This window comes from Sander vitreus, chromosome 15 (genome assembly GCF_031162955.1).
Source record: "Sander vitreus isolate 19-12246 chromosome 15, sanVit1, whole genome shotgun sequence".
Lineage (NCBI taxonomy): Eukaryota > Metazoa > Chordata > Actinopteri > Perciformes > Percidae > Sander > Sander vitreus.
The window spans coordinates 21,907,281-21,927,343 of record NC_135869.1 but is presented as its reverse complement, the minus strand read 5'-3'; the positions used below and the strand labels follow the sequence as shown (position 1 = coordinate 21,927,343).

Genomic DNA, 20,063 nt, shown 5'->3' with positions numbered 1-20,063 from the left:
CTTAGGGGTCTCAATAAGGGTTTTCAAAGTTACAGTTACAGTTGTAGGTTTTAATCGTAGATTATTATACATCAAGGATTTTTAATCTTTGTTAATGCCATGCTTACACGTCCGGTGACTACTTCCAAAATAAAGTGACCAAACTAAAGCAATCAAGATAGAATAATGATACACACAAATTATTATTATTATTATTATTATTATTATTATTATTATCATGACAACTTTAAGGTACATTTTCATTTCTGAATCAAAATATTGAAGTGGTCAGTGTGTGAAACCTAAGCCATAAAAGTTCAAAATTATCTCTAAAACATATAGCATAATTTTCCCATTGTGATATTTTTTTCAATGGACGACTTATTATGTATCAATATGATGTATGTTTTTGAATGCAAAATGTAGATATAGCACTGCTATTTGGAAAAATAAAAGCTGATTTCTACAAGTTTTACACCATTCAACAGAGATTTTATTTCCAGTTTACTGCCTTTAAAAGAGTGTATTCATATAAGAAGCAAAGAAATGCTACCGATGATAAGAGAAGAATTAAGTCTACAAAGCAACAGTCTCCTGGATCCTTCATTTGGCACAGTGAATGAGACTACATTCACTGTTCAAACAATCAGTTGTAAATAAATACATAATGCATCACAGCAAGCAGCCAAGTTTGTAATTTTTCATCAACATTGTGCATACAACATCAAATCTGATAACAATGATAACTGTCAATAACTATAATGATAATGGCAAGATTGAGCAGAAGCAATATAATTTACAATCAGTGCATGCTTTAAGCATAATGACATTCATGTCCTCACCTTTTCCTTATATGTCATGACACTGGGTGACTATGCACTCCAGAAACAGCGAAGAATAAAATAAACTGCTTTTGTAAACAGTATTGCAACAACAGATGAAACACTTAGGGACATTAAATTATTCAACATTATATTTTGGCACAGAATTTTCATTACATATATAATGAAAATATATAACCCCCAGCCACCATGTATAAGTGTATATATTAGGCTTATATATATAATTTAATATATATACCAACCTCAATCAATATTAAGTCAGATATTTACATTCAATTTGTGTGTTTGTGTTACACACACAGAGAGAGAGAGAGAGAGAGAGAGAGAGAGAGAGAGAGAGAGAGAGAGAAAAAATAACTGTGTTGATCTCAGACTTTTTCTCATGATTGAAAGTAAAGTATTCTTCCCTTTTACTGTTACACTTAAAAATGTAACATGAGCCACTCGCAATGAAAGAAAAACATTCGGTGTGTGTATGTGTATGCTCATGACTGTAACTTTTGATAGTTACAAATAAAGTATTGCCAAGTTATCTAATGTTTTGGCCTCATAATAATTTAACTTAATAAATAAATCCATTTCCCTTCACCCTTTTTTACCTCTCCTGTTCTTATGCCTCCCAAACTGTTTTTTCTTCTTCTTTGTTATCAATTTCTTACCCATCATAAGGCACCAGTCCAAGTGATACAGAAAGTTGGACCGTGAAGTAGGACCCACGTTTGGCACACCACCATATCAGTGCAACAAATCAAAGTAAAGCACTTCCACAAATTCATAAACCAGCGATACAGTGATGGTAAAACAGAAAGATAATTAGAAATGAATATTAAAATGGGAGTGAGGCCTTATAATACAAAGGAATCTATCTTCTAAAAGAATTGAATCTTTCGGTGGTTTTCAATTCTCACCAAGACATTTTCTCCTTTAAATGGATACTTCATACTCCCGCGTATCCTGTGGGCAAAGTAAGAAATCGTTCCGTAAAAAAATCATTTAAGACTTTGAGTTTATAAACAAATACATATAGAACTGTCTCCGTTAAAACAAATATAAAAAAACAGGAAAAGTTTAAAGGTGCTATAAGCAATGTTGGGTGATGTCACTTCTTGTTGACGTTCAAAGTATTGTCAAACAAAACGGAGGCTAGCTCGCCCCTCCCTCCTCCTCATCCCGTCCCCTCCCCCTCCCTTTCGCGCACTAACCCTCCAACCCCCACCCCCAAATCCTTCTTGTCGGTTATTGGCTGGAACACTGTTTGTTATGTTTCGTGGTGCCGGTTGGCGCAGTTTGTTTTTGTTGCCGTTTGTGGAGCCTGAGATGTCTACAGAGACCACATTGTTTTACAGTGTGTTCAGGGGACAGGCAGCTAGCGGATAGTGAGGAGATGTTTGCTGTATGTGACAACAAATGTTGTAGCCTAAAAAACGTGTGACATCACTTAGAGCACCTTTAAAGTATCAGCCTTGTACTTACCCCTGCCTCATACAGCGGGTTGTTGAAGTCAGACTCGACTGTAATGGGACTGTAGGAGTGTGTGTGAGAGAGAGACTTCCAGAAGAGCGGCTTCCATTCTAGTCTGCAGATGCTGTAAGTGAGGAAAATAAAATAACATATGAGCACATGAATAAAGGCTACAGTTTTTTTTTATATTATTGTGAACTGAGGTGAAGAAAAGTAAAAGCAGTGTTACAAATCAAACAAGGATTCAATGCCACTTTGGTTACCCAGGTTACTCACTTTGTATAGTACATGTAAATTCCTCCAATCAGGAGGATGACCAGGATGATTGGCAGAATTATTGCCAAAGCAATGTTCTCACTCAGGATCTGATGGGACGGCTCGAATGACTGGGACACTGGGAAATAGTCAAAGAGTGATCAAAAAACAAAAAGCTTTATTCATTAGCCGTGATGTTTTTCTGCTCACAATGTACTCTTGATTCAGTTATTAATCTAAAAATGTCAAACACACTAAAAAGAGCCTGCCAAATCTGGAGAAACTCTACGTCTTAGTATTAGCACTTTAATTTCATTTGCTAAATGTAAATTGTCTAAAAACTAACAACTAATCTGATAACTGTCCTAAGGGACCGTTCGGTATTCATGGAATGGACCACCGGAGGAAAATAGGGGAGGGTCATGTCTTTTTATTCTTTGTTGAGGGGAGGGTCACCCAACATTTTTTAGTCTAGGATGAGGGGGCGGGGGGGTCACACAACTTTTGTATTCATGAAACAGCAAAATTTCAAAGTGGATTGTTTGGTGCATATTTTTCCATGTAGCTCTAACTAAATGGTGGTCGGTAATACATCAGATTTTATATACTGCTTTAGTAAAAAAAATAAAATTCAAAGCAAAAAACGAAAATTACTGTTGCACTAGTCTGGACATCTTGCCGTGCCAATCTTGCAATAAAGGTTTCCTAAATGCCATGTATATAATAATATAATATAATTTGATGTCAGCTTACTAATTGATTGCGGGTTTTGTGTAGATTTGGACTTTTATAAGTTTATTCCACTTTGTTTAAACGGCGAAGTTCACCTCGTTCACCTGTTTGGAGCTGGCTGGTGAATGTGATGCTCGTATAGGCCTTGCTGGATACACCGTGACCCTTTTTGTGGATCTACTGATCGCTGTGGATTACTTTTTTTTCGTGTCATTGGATCACGGCAAAATACGGATGTTTTTTCTTAACGTGTCTTAACGTTTTATGGTGTGATTGCACTTCGTTTCTGCGTTTGGAGAGGCATCTCAACAGACTGTAGGTCCAACACTGATTGTTCACCGTTACATTTTAGTTGAATTTAAGTGTCGGTCTATTGCGTTCCAAGACAGCCGTGCCGCGATTGGATTTCATAAGGGCGGATTGTTAAATTGTTACAATGTAATTTAAAATCTGCTTTAAAAATAAACATATATGTTTTGGATAATGTTTGGGATAATGTTCGGCTTTGGCAGCTTTACCTATATAGCTAAATACAATGACTGAGGAAGCCTAGTGACGAGTCCATAGCAACCAGTTTGTGTGTTGAATTAATTACCCAGTGTGCTTTGCTGAATGGTCTCAATGTTTTATTGTTTTATTTCAGGTGAATACTAGTTTACTAGAGGAGTAACTTAGTATTTGAAGTAATGCAGTAATGCAGGAAGTGTGCATTTAGTTTCCATGCTTATTGTGTTTCCACAACAATGTTAGTGAGTAAATCTACTGAAATGGCCACCACAACAGAGGAGTGGGATGTGTAAGATGAAAAGGCAGAGGTTAAATCATGTAAGTCATAGCAATAAAAAACAAAGGGCATCTGCACATCTTTGCCAAGTCCTAACCAGTGCAGAAGGCATCCATAAATTGATGGGGAGGGTCATCCTCTTTACACAATCATTTTGGAGGGTCATAGAATTTTTTTTTTACTGGCAAGTGGAGGGTCAAGTCTAATTTTACTAAAGATCCCAAAACTCCTCCGGTGGCACTTTAAATAAATAACAAACAGTCCCTAACATTACTTTTATATGACTTCGCCGGCATTAATTGCACTTTACATTTAGTGAAGTACATTAAAATGTTAGTTGTAAAAGCTGTTGTATCTCCCAAGTGTACAAAAATACAAAAAAAACACAGTGTTGTTCTTAATACCACCACTAAATGTTGCCAAAGTAAGGAATTCAAATCACCTTTAATATTATGTCTAAAGGACCTATTTGACTTTATACACATCACAAGTAGTAGAAGAAAAAACACCTTCTAATTTGTGATCATCCAAAAGCTCCTCATATGCCACTGTTTGAAATAAAGAAAAGAGAAAGAGAAGTACAAGACATGATTGAATATTATATCTGCACCGTTGGGATTGCATTACCATATTTTCATTCAGGTCTATTAGGGGCGCACGATTTAGAAAATGTCACGATTCGATTCAATATCGATTTTCGATTCAAAAACGATTCTCGATTTAAAAAAACGATTCACAGTATGTAAACGTAGTTACTTTTCCCATGTGATTGCAGTAGACATACAATAAAAAAGAAGAAAAAAATAATGTAATTCATTTTTTTTTCTTAAAAAATATGAATCGATTTTTGGAATTCTACGAATCAATTTTTAATTGGTAGAGCTTGAATCGCGCTGCGAATGTGAATTGATTTTTTTTGCACACCCCTAAGGTCTATGTTCTGTTACTAAAATAATGGCAAGCAAGAACATAATACCTTCATAATCAACAAACGTTGAAACAAAACATTGATAAAGACAGCGAATCTTAAAAAGGTAACCTCATTAATTCAAATCTGGACACAGTGAATAAGATGTGTCGGGCCGTTTTCCTGTTCTGTTCCTCGATTGAAAAGAAGGTCCGGTGACAATGATGACCTTTACCTTTGCAAAAGGGCGGTGGGCTGTTCCACTGAGAGGGATGGCCGGGAACACAGCTGATAATGACCTCGCCGATGAGTTCGTAGCCCTCATAACAGAAGAAACGCAGAGTTTCTCCTGCCTGGTAGCTGTGCTTGTACAAGGTTTGGTAACCATTGTCAGGGACACCAGGGTTTGGGCACGGGTCATATTTTACTGATCAGAGCACACATAAAGACACAGTTAATGTTGCAGTTCATTTTCAAACTTGACAGCAGTAAGCATCATAAACAGACACCCAGCAGAGGGCGGGAAAGGGACTTACAGACACACTTTGGGCTGCGGTCGCTCCATTTGGGGGTGCCGGTGTCTCGTCCGTGGCAGGAGATTTGGCTTGGACCTTCCAGTTGATAACCCTGGTTACAAGAGAAACGAACGACTGTTCCAACTGCAAAACCTGCCTCAGGGCGCACTGAGCGCGCTCCGTTTACCACCTCTCCTGGGTCAGGACACTGCTGGACTGTGGGGGACACAGTGGGACGGCATTTAACTTAATCCTGCCATTGGACTTCCTCAAATATAGTTCAATACAAAGAACAGAGGAGAAACAGTACCATGACTGCATTGAATGTTACTGACACAAGTTAAAAAACCTGGATGAAACCTGGATGCGGTTGTCTAAGAATAAAACTAAAAACATTCTAAAACTTTTACATCTATTCTATTCTAGCCAGTTGAGGTGGTTCGGGCATCTGGTAAGGATGCCCCCTGGGCGCCTCCCTAGGGAGGTGTTCCAGGCACGTCCAGCTGGGAGGAGGCCTCGGGGGAGACCCAGGACTAGGTGGAGGGATTATATCTCTAACCTGGCCTGGGAACGCCTCGGGATCCCCCAGTCGGAGCTGGTTAATGTGGCCCGGGAAAGGGAAGTTTGGGGTCCCCTGCTGGAGCTGCTACCCCCGCGACCCGACCCCGGATAAGCGGATGAATATGGATGGATGGATGGATAGTTATTACATACAGATCCCAGTCCTTCTGAAGATCTTTTAACGTACGTCCCACTACTTGTCTCACCTTTGACACATGTAGGTGGACTGCTGCTCCAGGAGAGGTCCCACTGGCAGGTGATGATGTCAGAGCCACTGATGTCATATCCTGGTTGGCACTGATAGGTCAGCACACTGCCTCTCACAGGGGAGGAGTGGGACGAGCTGATCCAGCCAAAGTCAATTTGAGGGAGAGTGGGGCAAGTGTCGTTTGGCTCAACCTCTGCTCGACACAGACAGAGAGCAATGAAATAAATTAAAATAGGTTGTTCATGATCTCTTTCTCAGTAATGGCAGACTTCACCTGATAGACAGGTTACCGATACACAGACCTACTGGATATTTTCAATGTTAAAATGTGTAGGTTCAACATTTTTACACTTAGCCAATAAACCAGTTACTTAAGGAGGGCACTTACCACGGTAATGAATGAGGAATCCCTGACTCAGGATGAAACTGGAATCATCTGGATCGCTCTGAAACTGAATGGTGACTTCTGACCCCCCAGACACAACCTGGAAACGCTCTCTGGACCCCAGGTATTGTCCGATCACATGGGACATTAGATCACGTCCATCAAAAACGGTCAGCACGTCAGTGTGGCGGATATTTAGACTTTAAAAAGGAAAGACAAGAATAAAAAAGAGTAATTCGGTTTTACTTCAGAGAGATTCTGTTTTTTTATAAGACGAGCAGTCCACCCACCTGACACGTTTTATTAGCCAGTAAACAGTACAGAGAGGAAAGGCAGGAGAGGCAGAAGATTATATAAAGCTGCAACATGTTATCTTCCTTTCTCTTTTAGACACAATTCACATATGTACAAAGCCTATTCAGTATAATCTATGTACAATCTGTGAATATACATTAATTGCAATGTAACCGTGCTATTAGAGGAAAATAAAACAGAATAACATTTGTTGAAAGTTGAAAGTGTGTATATTTTGTGGTGCATGCATGAGTTGAATTTGACACCAGGATGCTGGTAAAATTGATTTTTGTTCATTAAAGATTTCTGCAATTCTTTTGGCAATCAAATGAATTGCTGATTCTATTACTCTAATGGGAATACATTACAGCACATTTGCTGTTCTACCATCTCCTACCAAAGGTTTTCTTGACTTCAAATATATTGTATGGCAAACCCTTGGCATGTAAGATATTATCGTTTGGCAGTACGGGGAGACTATTCTACACATTAAACTAAACACATTACACTTGCTAATACTGCTTATGCCTAGAGCATACACCTTGCTGAAACCATCACATTCTAAAGAAAATGATTGTAGTATTTGGGTGCAAAATCTACAAGATATCTTTTTGACTGTGGATAGCATGACAAATAATACAAAATGTTGTATACTGTGGTACTAAAACATGTACTATATGAGTCAAAATCAGTCAGATTGACTACCTCGATTTAACTTTCCAATGGTTTGATTCAGTGTGTGAAATACAAGGTTGGATCACTGGCTGAAATTGGTATCCAGGTCATTATTACAGTACATGTATGTAATAACTGTCCTGCTATGGCACCTCATGGGCACAGTGAGAATTTGAATTTAGCAAATTAGAAAATTAGAAGCAACATCTGTGAAGTGAAGGGCTTATGTTACTACTGTGATTTTGCTAATTTATTTGTGACGTAAGTAAGACAGTATGCAATTATTCAATTTGCTGATACATACAAACACAAGAAAACAAACAAGGTTGTTTACCTTTTAATTGCCAACAACTTAAATGAAAGCAATACTCACATCTGGACATCCAGTTCAATGCGTTTCTCCTCGTTGCCATGGATCTGCCATACACAGTCTAGACCCTTGGAGTAGCTCTGGGGCCAATCAGGAGACAAGATGGTACCCGACGGCTCGGTCAACTCCCCTCCACACAGAGCTTGCAGAGCAGAAGAGAGGAGAGAAAGTGCAGTGAGGACGTGGACTGGGAGACAGAGAGAATGATGAAAGGTGTGATGAAAAAACAGCAGAAACTGGAAAAAGAAAAGCAACTGGAGAAAAAAGAATTATAAATGGAGGGAGAGAAAATAAGATACAGTAAAACGATCGAGGAGAGATGACAAAGATTTCTGATCCCTCATTTTTTAAGCAGTCGAACTGTTTCCACTCTGAGAGAGACAGCCCTCCTTCATACATGGATGCTCTCGACCATCACGAAAACTCCGACCTCTTCGCCATTCATAGCACTAAAGTTACCAATATCCCACCATTCACCTCTCAGTACATCACTGTGTACGAGCTACAAAGCTGAAATACCACACAGCATATGGCTTTCAGAATGTCTTTCGCATAGTTGAAACTACAGCACCTGTGTTTTCAGCCAGTCCCTGACCCGGTGCAATGTCTCTGCCAGTTTTATATCTGCCACAGTCTCTCTGTTGCTCTCACTTTTCACAGCATGCCAGCAGTTGAGCAGATGACAGAGTCAGCGTGGCTGTAGTCGTCAAGCTACAAACATCTTGGTGCTTTGGGCACCCATCTCAACACAGTAGAATTTAAATATTAATGAATCAAATGACTTTCTCTCTCTATGCAAAAACCTACAAAGCTCAGTGTGTTTTTGAATTGTGGATTAGTAGAAGAATTAGTTAAATCAAGAAAATTAAGCCCAGAAACAACAGATGAAGGGAAAGGAATAAGAAAGTTTGTAATTCTGATTAAAGATATAAAAATAAATTAATTCACTCATTCAAAATAATCCCAAATCTTACCTTTGCACACAGGCTCGCTGTCATTCCAGTGGGGATTGCTGGGGTCGACACACTCAATCGTGCCCGAACCTTGCTCCATGACAAAGCCTGGGGAGCAGGTGAAGGTAACAGTGGTGCCCAGCTGATATGTGATGTCACTGCTGCTGAAATTTCCATGGGGCATGTAGGGCTCCCAGCAGTGTTCATCATCGAAAGCTAAAAAAAGACAGAGAAAAAGTATTCCCCAGTTCCCGTAATGTTACGTTCTCCTGCTCGACAAAATTAAGCAACCATGCCCATTTAATTCAGGAGGGAGCAGTGTCACTTTTCATTTGGGATGACCCAGAATCTCAAACCCTCTCGGTTAGAAAAAGCCCAGGTGTAAGGCACTAAAAGCTTAAGCAGTGAGCATCTCCAAAGTCTAAAATGAATCTCACTGAAGCGTGGGCAGACTGTAAGCACTTAAAGGAACACGCCGACTTATTGGGACTTCAGCTTATTCACAGTAACCCCCGATACATACCCTTCTCATCTCCGTGCGTGTTGTAACTCTGTCTGACGCCCCCAGCGCTAGCTAAGCCTAGCACAGATCCTGGAGGTAACCGGTTCCAACTAGCCTACTGCTCCGAATAAGTGATAAAATAACGCCAACATGTTCCTATTTACATAGGTGATTTGTATAGTCACAGGGTGTACAAATAACAAGGTCATATGAGACACAGCCGTCTTCTAACGGTATACAAACTGGGAACTATATTCTGCTACTTGGGCGGAGTGATTTGTTAGCAGCGCCTGAAGCCCTGTGGTGAGGAGCAGAGAGTTCGCCTGGAGTTCGCTCAGAGTTGGAGTAATAGAGTCAACTATTATTAGATAGTAAAAGCATAGTGACCTTGTTATTTGTACACCCTGTGACTATACCAATCACAACATGTAAACAGAAACGTGTTGGCATTATTTTGTCACTTATTCGGAGCAGTAGGCTAGTTGGAACCGGTTACCTTCAGGATCTGTGCTAGGCTTAGCTAGCGCTGCAGGCGTCAGACCGAGTTACAACACGCACGGAGATGAGAAGGGTATGTATTGACTTATCTAACTCTGGGGGTTACGGTGAATAAGCTAAAGTCCCAGTAAGTCGGCGTGTTCCTTTAAGTGGCTCATTATGGCCCTCTTAAACACAACAACAAATTAATGAGAATAAAGTCTTGGTTTTCTAGACATTTGGCCCAGTCCCACTTGAGATATAATATATAATATATGAATTACCTAAATAAATTATCTCTAACTTATCAAGAGAAAGGTCCACCTTCCAAAAGGTTTTTTGAGATTAAAATAACTTGTAACAAGTGACACTGAGGCTTTTGAATTTGTAATTGGTGGATTCTGGAAATGCTATAATGAATCATATCTAACTTTTTTTGAGGCAGAATACTGACCCATTGCATTAAATATGATACATTGACAAGCTTAGGATGTGCAGCAAGACATTGACTTTGTATTTTTCTGAGTGTGGAAAAGAAAAGTGTCTCTGCTCACCCTCGTATCGCAGTGCCAGAAGCAGAGGGATGGAGGAAGAATCAGCTGTGAGCTCCAGGTACAGTGTGGCGCTCTCACTAAGCAACCCACGTTCTGGGACATCATCCAGGTCTGAGTCAAAGAGTGGTGGAGACAGGGAACTGTTTCCACCGCGCACAATTAACCTGAGAGGAACAAACCACAATGTAAGCTTTTGTAGAGGACATTATTATTATGATCAGCGTCTGAATATTGCATGAATGTGCATGGATAGCAGATTAAATGCAATTAACATCCACATGTCTGGTGTAACATATAGGACACTGGTGTAGAATAGAAAACATTTTGCTTTGGTCAAGGATACTGTAGCTATATTTCTATACATTTGTGAAATCTAAATTTTTCTTTTCTTTTGTAATGCTTAAATCAAGATTTTCATTCAATTAGAAGTTAGTTGTAAGGGTTTATTTTCCATGTTTACATATGAGATAACCAGTTGGTAATTATCTATAATGTTTGCCTATCATTAAATAATGATTTGTGAGAAAAAAAATGGAAATGACCGAGCATACATGGGAAAGGTTTAGGCAAAAAACACTTTATAGGCAATGTATTAGCCAGAACTTTCATGGGAAGAAACATATAGCAAATACAATTTTACTATTGTCTGTCTAGCATAAATCCTGTAGTTTTAGGTTTTTGATATTTTAAATTGGATTAGTTTGCTTTAATAAATCAACAACATTAAAATGGCAAATAAAGAACTGCACTGATCTGACTCTAAGAGTATCATAAGTTTGTGGAAAGAAACCAGGACAGTATTATTAGAAGTACAAAAGTAAAAAACAAACAGATTTTGTGATACACAAAGTAGTGGAAACACAAACTTACTTATCATCATCTTCATCCAGTGCGATCCTCTCAAAGTGTAGGTGGAGTCTGTGTCCCTCTTTGGCTTCTATTAACCAGTGGCAGCTCAGGTTGTTTCCATTACTGTGGTTACTGACAGATGGAGGGGGTGGAGACAGTATTCGGCCAACTGTTGCATTACGAATCCACCCTCCACAAGACACAGCTAAAGAAAATAATATCCCACATATTATTTTCCAAAATCCACCACCTTAACAATCACACTGTTTCCAAACACTGCACAGTTCTGCATCTAAATGGAGTTTACTGACCGACACATTGTGGCTCATGAGTGCTCCAGTGTGGTTGTGTTGTGTTGACACAGGTAGCAACCTCATGGCCGCGAACCTGGAAACCTGGATCACAGTGGAAGTGGGCCTGACCTCCAGGATGGATGTCTGTCACTGTCACACCGCCGCCCTCAGGAGACAGAGGGAATGGGCAGGACAGCAGAAAGGCTGTTGGTGTTGATGAAACAGGAAGGAAGTTAAATGTATTATGTAAAGTGGAAGATTAAAAAGTTGAGGTTCAATGTTCAAAAAGGTTCTTTTCTCTCACATTTTCAATATATTATTCTACTGGTGAATGTCTGTGCCCGCAGATCATACATTTCTAGCACCTCTTTCATCTACACTACTGTATACCATGCTGTCAAAACTCTTCTCATTCACCATTCACTTTGTGACTGAGAACCTTCACAGACATCTTGCTAAGCATTTTGGTATGAACACCCTCAGAATGGTACGGGACTATGAAAGCATAGCCAGGAAAATTGCAGACTACAGTAACCACCCACGGTTTAACCTGAGATGCCGACAACATAAACTTATACCAAACTGACTGAGAACCTTCACAGACATCTTCTCATTCACACTTTTCATGTGTCACTATCTCTGACCATTCAGCTTCCCCTCCATATTCTAGGCAAATATCAGTTGGATGTTGGTCTATTTTTTGTCCCTTTATTTGATTGGACAGGTGTACAGTATATAGGTTGGAATCAAACCTAAAATCTTTAAATCTATCAGTTCCTATCCTATCAGTGTGCATTCCGTTTCTTGACTATGACCATCAGAACATTTACGATGCTTGCACGTTTTTAATATGCAGGTATGCAGGTTTCCAGCCACATTAAAATTTCTTCATGCATAGAGGACAACATAAATCAGTAACATTTTCTTACTGTTCACCAAGATAATAGATCCAAAGTAGGGATTTTAACACCTGCCATTTCTAGTTATTTTATGAAACCTGAAGCGTTAATTTACCTTGATAGTGGAGGCTGAACACACCGTGGTTGGACTGTCGGAGACTGCGATAGTGTATGTACACCTGATTGGTTGTACTGCGAATCACCTGACCCTCTCTCATCAGGGTCTCGTTGGCTAGGAGCTCTGGTCCCAAACCTCCATAGCCCATGATCGTCAGAGACTCCTTCTTAGAAAGGTTAACCTTCCTCACCTAGAGGGATAAAAAAGGAAGTAATAACATGCAACCTGTTCTAGCAGCTGTCCTTTATAAATAACAGAGTCACAGACACCACATCTACAGCTTTATCCAACTCTACATTACTATTATACCTACTGTATATCCACCTTTAAGATGAAAAAAAAATAATGTGTGTGAAAATGGTCCTAATTTAATTTAATAATTGAGAGGCATTATGTTGCCATCTTTTGAATTGTGTATGTTTTGGCCACAATTAACTAACATTCCACTTGGGCCTCATTAACTAAAAGTTAATACAGTGTAGCTGATTGACAATATATTGCTGCTGCAACACTGTTACAATTAGAATTATAACGACTCCCATATGATTACTGCTGTTTTTTTCTATGCAGCCAATTATAGATGATTTATCTTCTCAATATACACCACCGACCCCACCACTATTTATTAGACTGAAATTGTATCACATGAAATAAAATATATAATTAGGTTTCTATGTCATAGGCACTCATATTCTATGCCATTGTTCACTACTCTGACATAAAATGCATGCAGATAGTTTAAATGTTTTAACCCTTGTGTTGACTTAGGGTCAAATTGACTCGTTTTCAATTTTTGTTTTATATCAGAAAATATGATAAGAAGAAAAATTTTACAATTTAAAACATTGGAAAAAGCAAAAACAAACAAGATGAAATGAGATGAAAAAAAGGTGTCAAAAACGTCGAGGAAAAAAAAAGGAAGACAACACAAGGGTTGATTAGTCCTTATTTAAAGAAATATATTTTAAGTCTCATTTGTGTACAGTTTCTATATTCCTCTCAGCAATAAGAGTACAATTAAAGTACTGAAACCTACATATTCAGTTCAAAGACAACATTAAAATGGACTAAAAATGTCTTTGAAAAGAGTTCAATATTTGAAAAGATGAGTGATTATGAATTCATAGGAGATAACGCACATTACCTGAATTTCCACACCATAACCTGCATACACAGTAATACTGTAGGTGCATTCCAGAGGGGAAAAAGATGAGGATGATGATGCAGGATCTGGTGACTCGACAACATCCTCCATTGCTGACAAAGTTGCATTGCATTGCACTGTGAAAAGAGAGAAAGGGCAGAAGAAGTAAAATTGTGTCGAAAAATTCATCTAATGCTTTTTAAATTCACTTCATACACAAATGTAGGTTTTCATAGTAAGAGCAGGACTATATTATAATAATATAATATCAATATTATATCAGCATATAAATATGCTATAATAATAATAACAACAACAATAATAATAAAAAATAGCTACATTTCACGGCACACAAATGCCACTACTATATATTTTGCCAATTAAAAAACATTTATGCAGGCAAACACAGAAAGAAGCAGAGGATGCATGATGCTGTTGCATCCCAGTAACCTTATGTTTTTCCGATGAGGATTGGTGGGATCGATTGCTGCTGTGAGCATTGAGTGATGTGAAGATGAGAGAGAAGTTAAAATGTCTTTCATTGAACTGTGTTTCACTGATTCTCAAAGATGCCTCCTACACTCCTAATGATCTACAACACATAAACCGAGAAGTTATGAAGAATTCCTAGTTATCAGAAAAATGTCAGATGTGTGAAGAAGCACACAGGAAGCACAATAATGGTGCTGGTTGCTCACAGTTTATTCAAGGTTCTGCATTAATTGAGCATGTGTACTTGTGCTGGATTTAAATAATTACCTCAAATTAGAGAGTGCAGATGAGTGACAAATACCTCCTGCTGATGCTGCAGTGATTTAGTAAAGTAAAGGGAAGACCTTGATCCTGCAAGCAATTGTGTCTGGCTGATGCTGACAAGCATTATAACAACTCTGCTTGGCTGCCTTAATTGCTATAATACAATTAAAACTGTATTTCTGGTGTGCATAAATGCATTTTCTTGGCAGAGGATGTATAAAAACTGAAATGATTTTTGAAAGGTCTACTTGGGTGTGCATCCTTCAATGTAAGTGACATAAAACAAAAAAAAACATGTGTTGTTGATCGCTTTCAAGTAGGTCAGTGGTAAGAGATGCAAATCCTAGTCATCCTTGACACCAAAATAGCTGCATACTGCTAGACGGCCAGTGACACACCCCTTACTGTGCAAATCATCAAAATACCAAATGGATAAAGGGAAACATCACTGAACTTCAGGAAAATCTCAACTTCTGGCTGAAAACATGTACATAAAGCTACTTTTTTTTTGGGGGGGGGGTACAATTTATGTTATCCTGCTCTGAAGTTTCATGAAAGTTGTAAAAAATGGAAATTGCATCTGTTACTGTAGTTTGGGCTGGTGCTTGAATGACAATACAGTAAAAGGTGCCAGTACTGTAAACTAGCAACTGCAGGACATTTGTGCATTGTTGGTAAGACAGCCATGTCTCCATATTGGTACTGCTGTGTAATGGGGGCCAGCCCCTAATACTGGATGTTATAGAGCAAAACTCTGAGCCACTGATCAATCAGAGTATGTGTACCACAGGGTGTACTTATACTACTTCTTCTATTTGGGAAGATTGTGGAGGTCCTCAGCTAATCTGAGAAACAATAAAGTTAGGATCCACGTATTATTTGTGTGAGACTAATCCAATATATGTTTTAGTCACACTAACCAATGAACTACCAACTACAGTTTTTTTTGGGACCTTTTCCGCATTTATTTTGACAGGACAGCTAGGTGAGAAAGGGGAGAGAGAGAGAGGGAAGACATGCAGGAAAATGTCACGGTCGGATTCAAACTCCAGACCTCTGTATCGAGGCATAAACCTCCAAGTATATGTGCGCCGCCTCTACCCACTGAACCAACCCGGCCACTACCAACTACAGTTTAATCACGTTTCATCTCAGACAAGGGACAAGGAGCAGCACATTTCTGCCTCGTCTTTGGGCTTGTGGGACAGGGAAATACAATCTGAGCCCAATAATAACAACATGGCTTATCACCACTAAGAGGCAGTATGCAGTTGTCAGTAACAGTACACCAATTAAATTGGGTAAAAATGAAAAGTCATTTCTAGTAAGCACTACCTTGGGTGAAGCTGTGGTGTCAGATTGCCCTGCATGAAATGATTTTATTGACCGCATGACTAAAACAGCTGCTATGCTTCAGTTAAATCAAATGATTGACCACCCCTTGCAATACAAACGGCAACTGGAGAGGAAAGGGCTTTACAGTCCATTTGGCTAACAATGAACAGAAACAAAAAAAGTGAAAGGGAAGAGAAGGGAAAGGAAAAACATCTCAACATTTTTCATTTTTCAGATTTTAAAAAGTGCCATAAGTAATTAAGCTGACAGTGTTAACTGAGCATGCACATAGGTAGGAGTAAATGGAAATGGTGGCTAGTTAGATGCAGCACCTCTCTGCAATAGTTAAAAGTGAATGTATAATAAGTTGTGTCCACAACACATAGTGTGTGTTTTAGAGTTGAAGTTCTTTTCAGAAAAGTAACAGTTTGACATTTTGGGAATTAAGCTTATTTGCTTTCTTGCCAAGAATAAGATGAGATGCATATTGACACTACTTCTGTGCGGTATATAGCTGGAGCCAGCAACTAGTTAGCATTAGCTTAGTATAGCATAAAAACTGGAAACACTGAGAAACAGCTAGCCTTGGTCTGTCCAAAGGTAAAGAATCTGAAAACCACAACCTCTAAAACTCACAAATTAACAGATTATCTTGTGTACAACACGTTTTAAAACCAGCACATAACCCCCCGTAAAACGTTTTTCCAAATAGTTTTTTGTACAGATCAAACAAACGAAATACAAGTTGTTACCTGCGGATTTTGTTACCTTAGTTTGGACAGAGCCAATGCTAGCTGTTTCCCGCTGTTTCCGGCCTGTTGCTAAGCTAAGCTAACTGGCTGTAGCTTCATATTTCCATCCAGACAAGAAAATGGTATCAATCTTCTCATCACACTCTTGGCAAGACAATGAATTAGGTTATTTCCCAACATGTCAAACTATTCCTTTATGGTAGAGTTGTTTTGCCAATGACTGGTGGTGAACCTGTTTAAGATATTTCATCATCGCTACTTAGAAATGACAATGGCATTATTGACTGACTGATTTGTCAAATTAATGTTTCTCTTCTTATATTAGGCCAATAACAGTGCTGATATTAGTATGTATGCTTCACCTGGTTGCTCTTTATTCAGTAAATACATTGTTTTCTTGCTCACTGATTACGTTCAATGATTTTTTGCTGTAATAATAACTAAAAGGCAAAGAATATATTTAGACTTTATTGTCATATTGTTCTTGACACAGAACTTTTCATGTGACAATGTGAATGAAGAGGACACTAACAGGAACTGTCGTGTGACGATAGACCAAGCCAAAAAGTCAAAGCCCTTGTATGCTTGATATCTTACTGGTTTCAAAGCATCACAATGTTTTTACAAATCACTTGCTTCTATTTATCTCTATACATCTTGTCCTTTGTGACTGATATAGACTTTACTGAAGTTAAGTTATAAATAAGGGATAAGGATTTTTACTTGGACTGAAATCATCGGTGTACTTCACTGAAAGAGCTATGGGGAAAGTGCATATTTAGTAAAGTTCATAGGTTCATGGTTCAGTCAGCAGACTATATAGATCCAGGATACTCAAGATTAATGGTAAAGGATGATCTCCCTGTGCTGTATTTTCTGGGTACACCATATGTGTCTCTATTTTCAGTGCCAGTTATCCTCACCGTCATCTAAGTCAAAGATGCACACGTCTATGTAAGACATATTACTGATAGCCTATTGTACATCTGGCTGTGTTCATCTCACAGAAGTTTAGGCTGGTAAACCAATCTGCTGTCTCGCTTTAGCTTATGGAGGAGAGACAGAGGAGAAGAAGTGGTATACTTGACTACTTTAAACAGGAAAGGAGTGCACTGCATCATCTTAATCAGCATTTAGTGTATACTGTAATTTCTTAATGTTCCACCATACATTTAAAACATGAATCCTGAAAGAACAAGCCCATTATTACTGCAGAAAAAAAAGTAAAAAGGCCATAAGCGTAGACAAACATGTCTGTACTTGTACTAGATGTTCTCACCTCATATTCTTAACAAACAGAAATATTCCAACGTTAGCTAGTTTTGAGCTAAAAATCTAAAATCAATCCTGGATACTGAATATGTTACAGAATTTCCCTTCACATTAAGTAAGTAAGTAAGTAGCTATGCTGATTTCATAGCTATCTTAAAAATGAGCATCAAGTCACAATTGCTACTGTTTTTTGTTTTTTTAATACATGTACCTGTATCTCTTTCTTTACCAGTAACTCACATTGCACAGTAACCTGTCAATGTTTTATCATCAATATTTTATGACAGTTTCATGTTACCTTGTCTGTCAAGATATCCTTGTTACTCTTTCTTCAAAAGAGGCAGAGAAGAGAAGTGACTGAAGTCGTGACGGGAACCAAAGTGATTCCGTGGGAATTTGTCGTCACTGCCAAATGTGAGCAGCCCCAAAGCCACGGGTCAGATTCGGAATTATTAACATTTTTTTCACATCGCTTCATCACAACCATGGTAACAGGCATCAATACACTAACACAGACTCAGGGAAAGCCAAGTGGTGGCATGCAGACCTGTACCTGGCATGTGCATTGTGGTTATGGTGGTCGTGGTGATCAGAGTGGTGGTTGTCTCCTCCTCTATGGGCAGCGGGGACATGGTATTCCTTGATCCTGTCTGGCTGGCAGCAGAAGAGGAGCTTAAAGCTGTGGTGAGCAGGCCCGGTGATATGACTGTTGCTGTCGACTCTGTCTGCCCAAGCCCAGGCACAGCCTGTGTCGGGTTGGTGGTAGTACCTACAGTGTCCAAAGGTTCAATTCAATGTGTGTCATTTCCAATTATCACTCACCCATATTGTACTTCAGGTGCATTACGCCTAAAAGCCATAAAAACCTATTTTAATGTACCTGTGCTTGCTGAAACCTCTCCTAAGTAGTCCTTACTCTGCAGAGCAGCATGGATCAGGTCACCCAGAGGGTACGAGTCTGGGGTTGATGTTGGTGGTGTATCAGTTTCAGTAGTCCTAAAGGTCAAACCTGAAAAGGCCAGGAATGATTACTGCTTTTGTTATTTGCAAAATCATATATGAAAACAAACCTAATAAGTAGGACCTGGGAAGCAAATGCATTGAATCTATCACATTTGTTTTCTAGATGTGAGATAAACAAAGTCTGCATTAGTCCATGTTTGTGGTGAAACAACAAAGGTGCATGTTATAGGGAAAACACACACACACACACACACACACACACACACACACACACACACACACACACACACACAGTTACCTGAAATTAGGTGGATCATGGTGACAGAAAACACCACAGCAAGGTGTGTGAACCCCATGGCTTTAGATAAAACTGAATGACCTGAGAAGGTTAAAGAGAGCAGATTGATTAGCAAACTATAATAATGTAAATAGAACAGTTAGAGTACCTTCTAATGTAATGTAATTGCTTATTAGTATCATATAATTATTGCAGGAGGAATACAAATAATGCATGCTGACTGGAGTATTAATTAGGCTAATAGCAAATTATTAGTCATCTAATTTAAAACACACTAGCAATTCATGTACAGAGCATACTGTTTACATCACACAGGCCACAATGACTCGGATTAGAGGACCACTGCGATGCTATAGCCTACTGTAAAAGCTCTGCTCCATCAATCTGGTTAACATCCATTCAATTATAAAAGTATTTGTAAAGGTCTAGGAAAAAGAGCCAGGTACACATTGCACACAGAGTACGGTTAAATATTCAGGCTTCCCCCCTACATTTCACCCAAACCTGCAAAACCATGCCCGAAAATGCGCTATTCCAAAATAAACCAAAGCCGCCTACCCTCACCGCGGGTATCCTCTAAACCACATTCTATTAACAACCTGTTAATGTAACACAAAGCACCTCCGTTGTTATTTGAGGCGTTTCCTCGGTGAAAAGGCCAGCCTGATGTGTGACAAAATGATCGGGCTATACGAGGCAGCATCACTCGCACCTCCCCCGGCCCTCTTTGTGCAGAGGACGATTTTGGCATCAGTCATCACCACTGTGAGACCGACAACCATCTTAGCAACGTTGAAAGGTGCCTGACGTTTACCTTTGTTTTCCAGGCTGCGTCCTGTGTTCTTCTACTTGGACTGTATCCTGTTGCCTTAGGCCCCGATAACACGGCGGGGGTTGTGCTGGTGAGATGCCTCTAGCTGGTAACAGTGT

The 20,063-nt window shown here is 39.1% G+C and overlaps 1 protein-coding gene across 2 annotated transcripts; it reads right to left on the bottom strand.

Moving 5' to 3' along the window:
* Positions 1 to 459: 459 nt before the first annotated feature.
* sez6l2 (seizure related 6 homolog (mouse)-like 2) lies at positions 460 to 20,035 on the bottom strand. 2 transcript variants are annotated; one of them, XM_078270192.1, is made up of 19 exons: positions 19,948 to 20,035; positions 19,134 to 19,214; positions 18,753 to 18,881; positions 18,426 to 18,641; positions 13,758 to 13,894; positions 12,611 to 12,803; positions 11,615 to 11,800; positions 11,325 to 11,508; positions 10,455 to 10,618; positions 8,943 to 9,137; positions 7,972 to 8,110; positions 6,633 to 6,829; positions 6,243 to 6,437; positions 5,497 to 5,691; positions 5,196 to 5,387; positions 4,563 to 4,601; positions 2,559 to 2,676; positions 2,295 to 2,406; positions 460 to 1,775 (listed from the first exon to the last, which is right to left on the bottom strand). In XM_078270192.1, the coding sequence occupies exons 2-19, from the start codon at positions 19,189 to 19,191 to the stop codon at positions 1,746 to 1,748; spliced, it is 2,679 nt and encodes an 892-aa protein (XP_078126318.1). In that variant the 5' UTR covers positions 19,192 to 19,214; positions 19,948 to 20,035; the 3' UTR covers positions 460 to 1,745. The 2 variants fall into 2 exon arrangements, with proteins under 2 accessions (XP_078126318.1, XP_078126319.1); XM_078270193.1 differs by lacking the exon at positions 4,563 to 4,601.
* Positions 20,036 to 20,063: the final 28 nt, after the last annotated feature.

Excerpts from the sequence above, each read along its gene's own strand:
- sez6l2 (XM_078270192.1), bottom strand. The coding sequence starts at position 19,191 with ATGGGGTTCACACACCTTGCTGTGGTGTTTTCTGTCACCATGATCCAC. Across the intron at positions 18,882-19,133 it reads CATGATCCACCTAATTTCAG|GTTTGACCTTTAGGACTACT; the intron begins GTAACTGTGTGT and ends TGGCCTTTTCAG. Across the intron at positions 9,138-10,454 it reads TCTGGCACTGCGATACGAGG|CTTTCGATGATGAACACTGC; the intron begins GTGAGCAGAGAC and ends GTCTTTTTTTAG.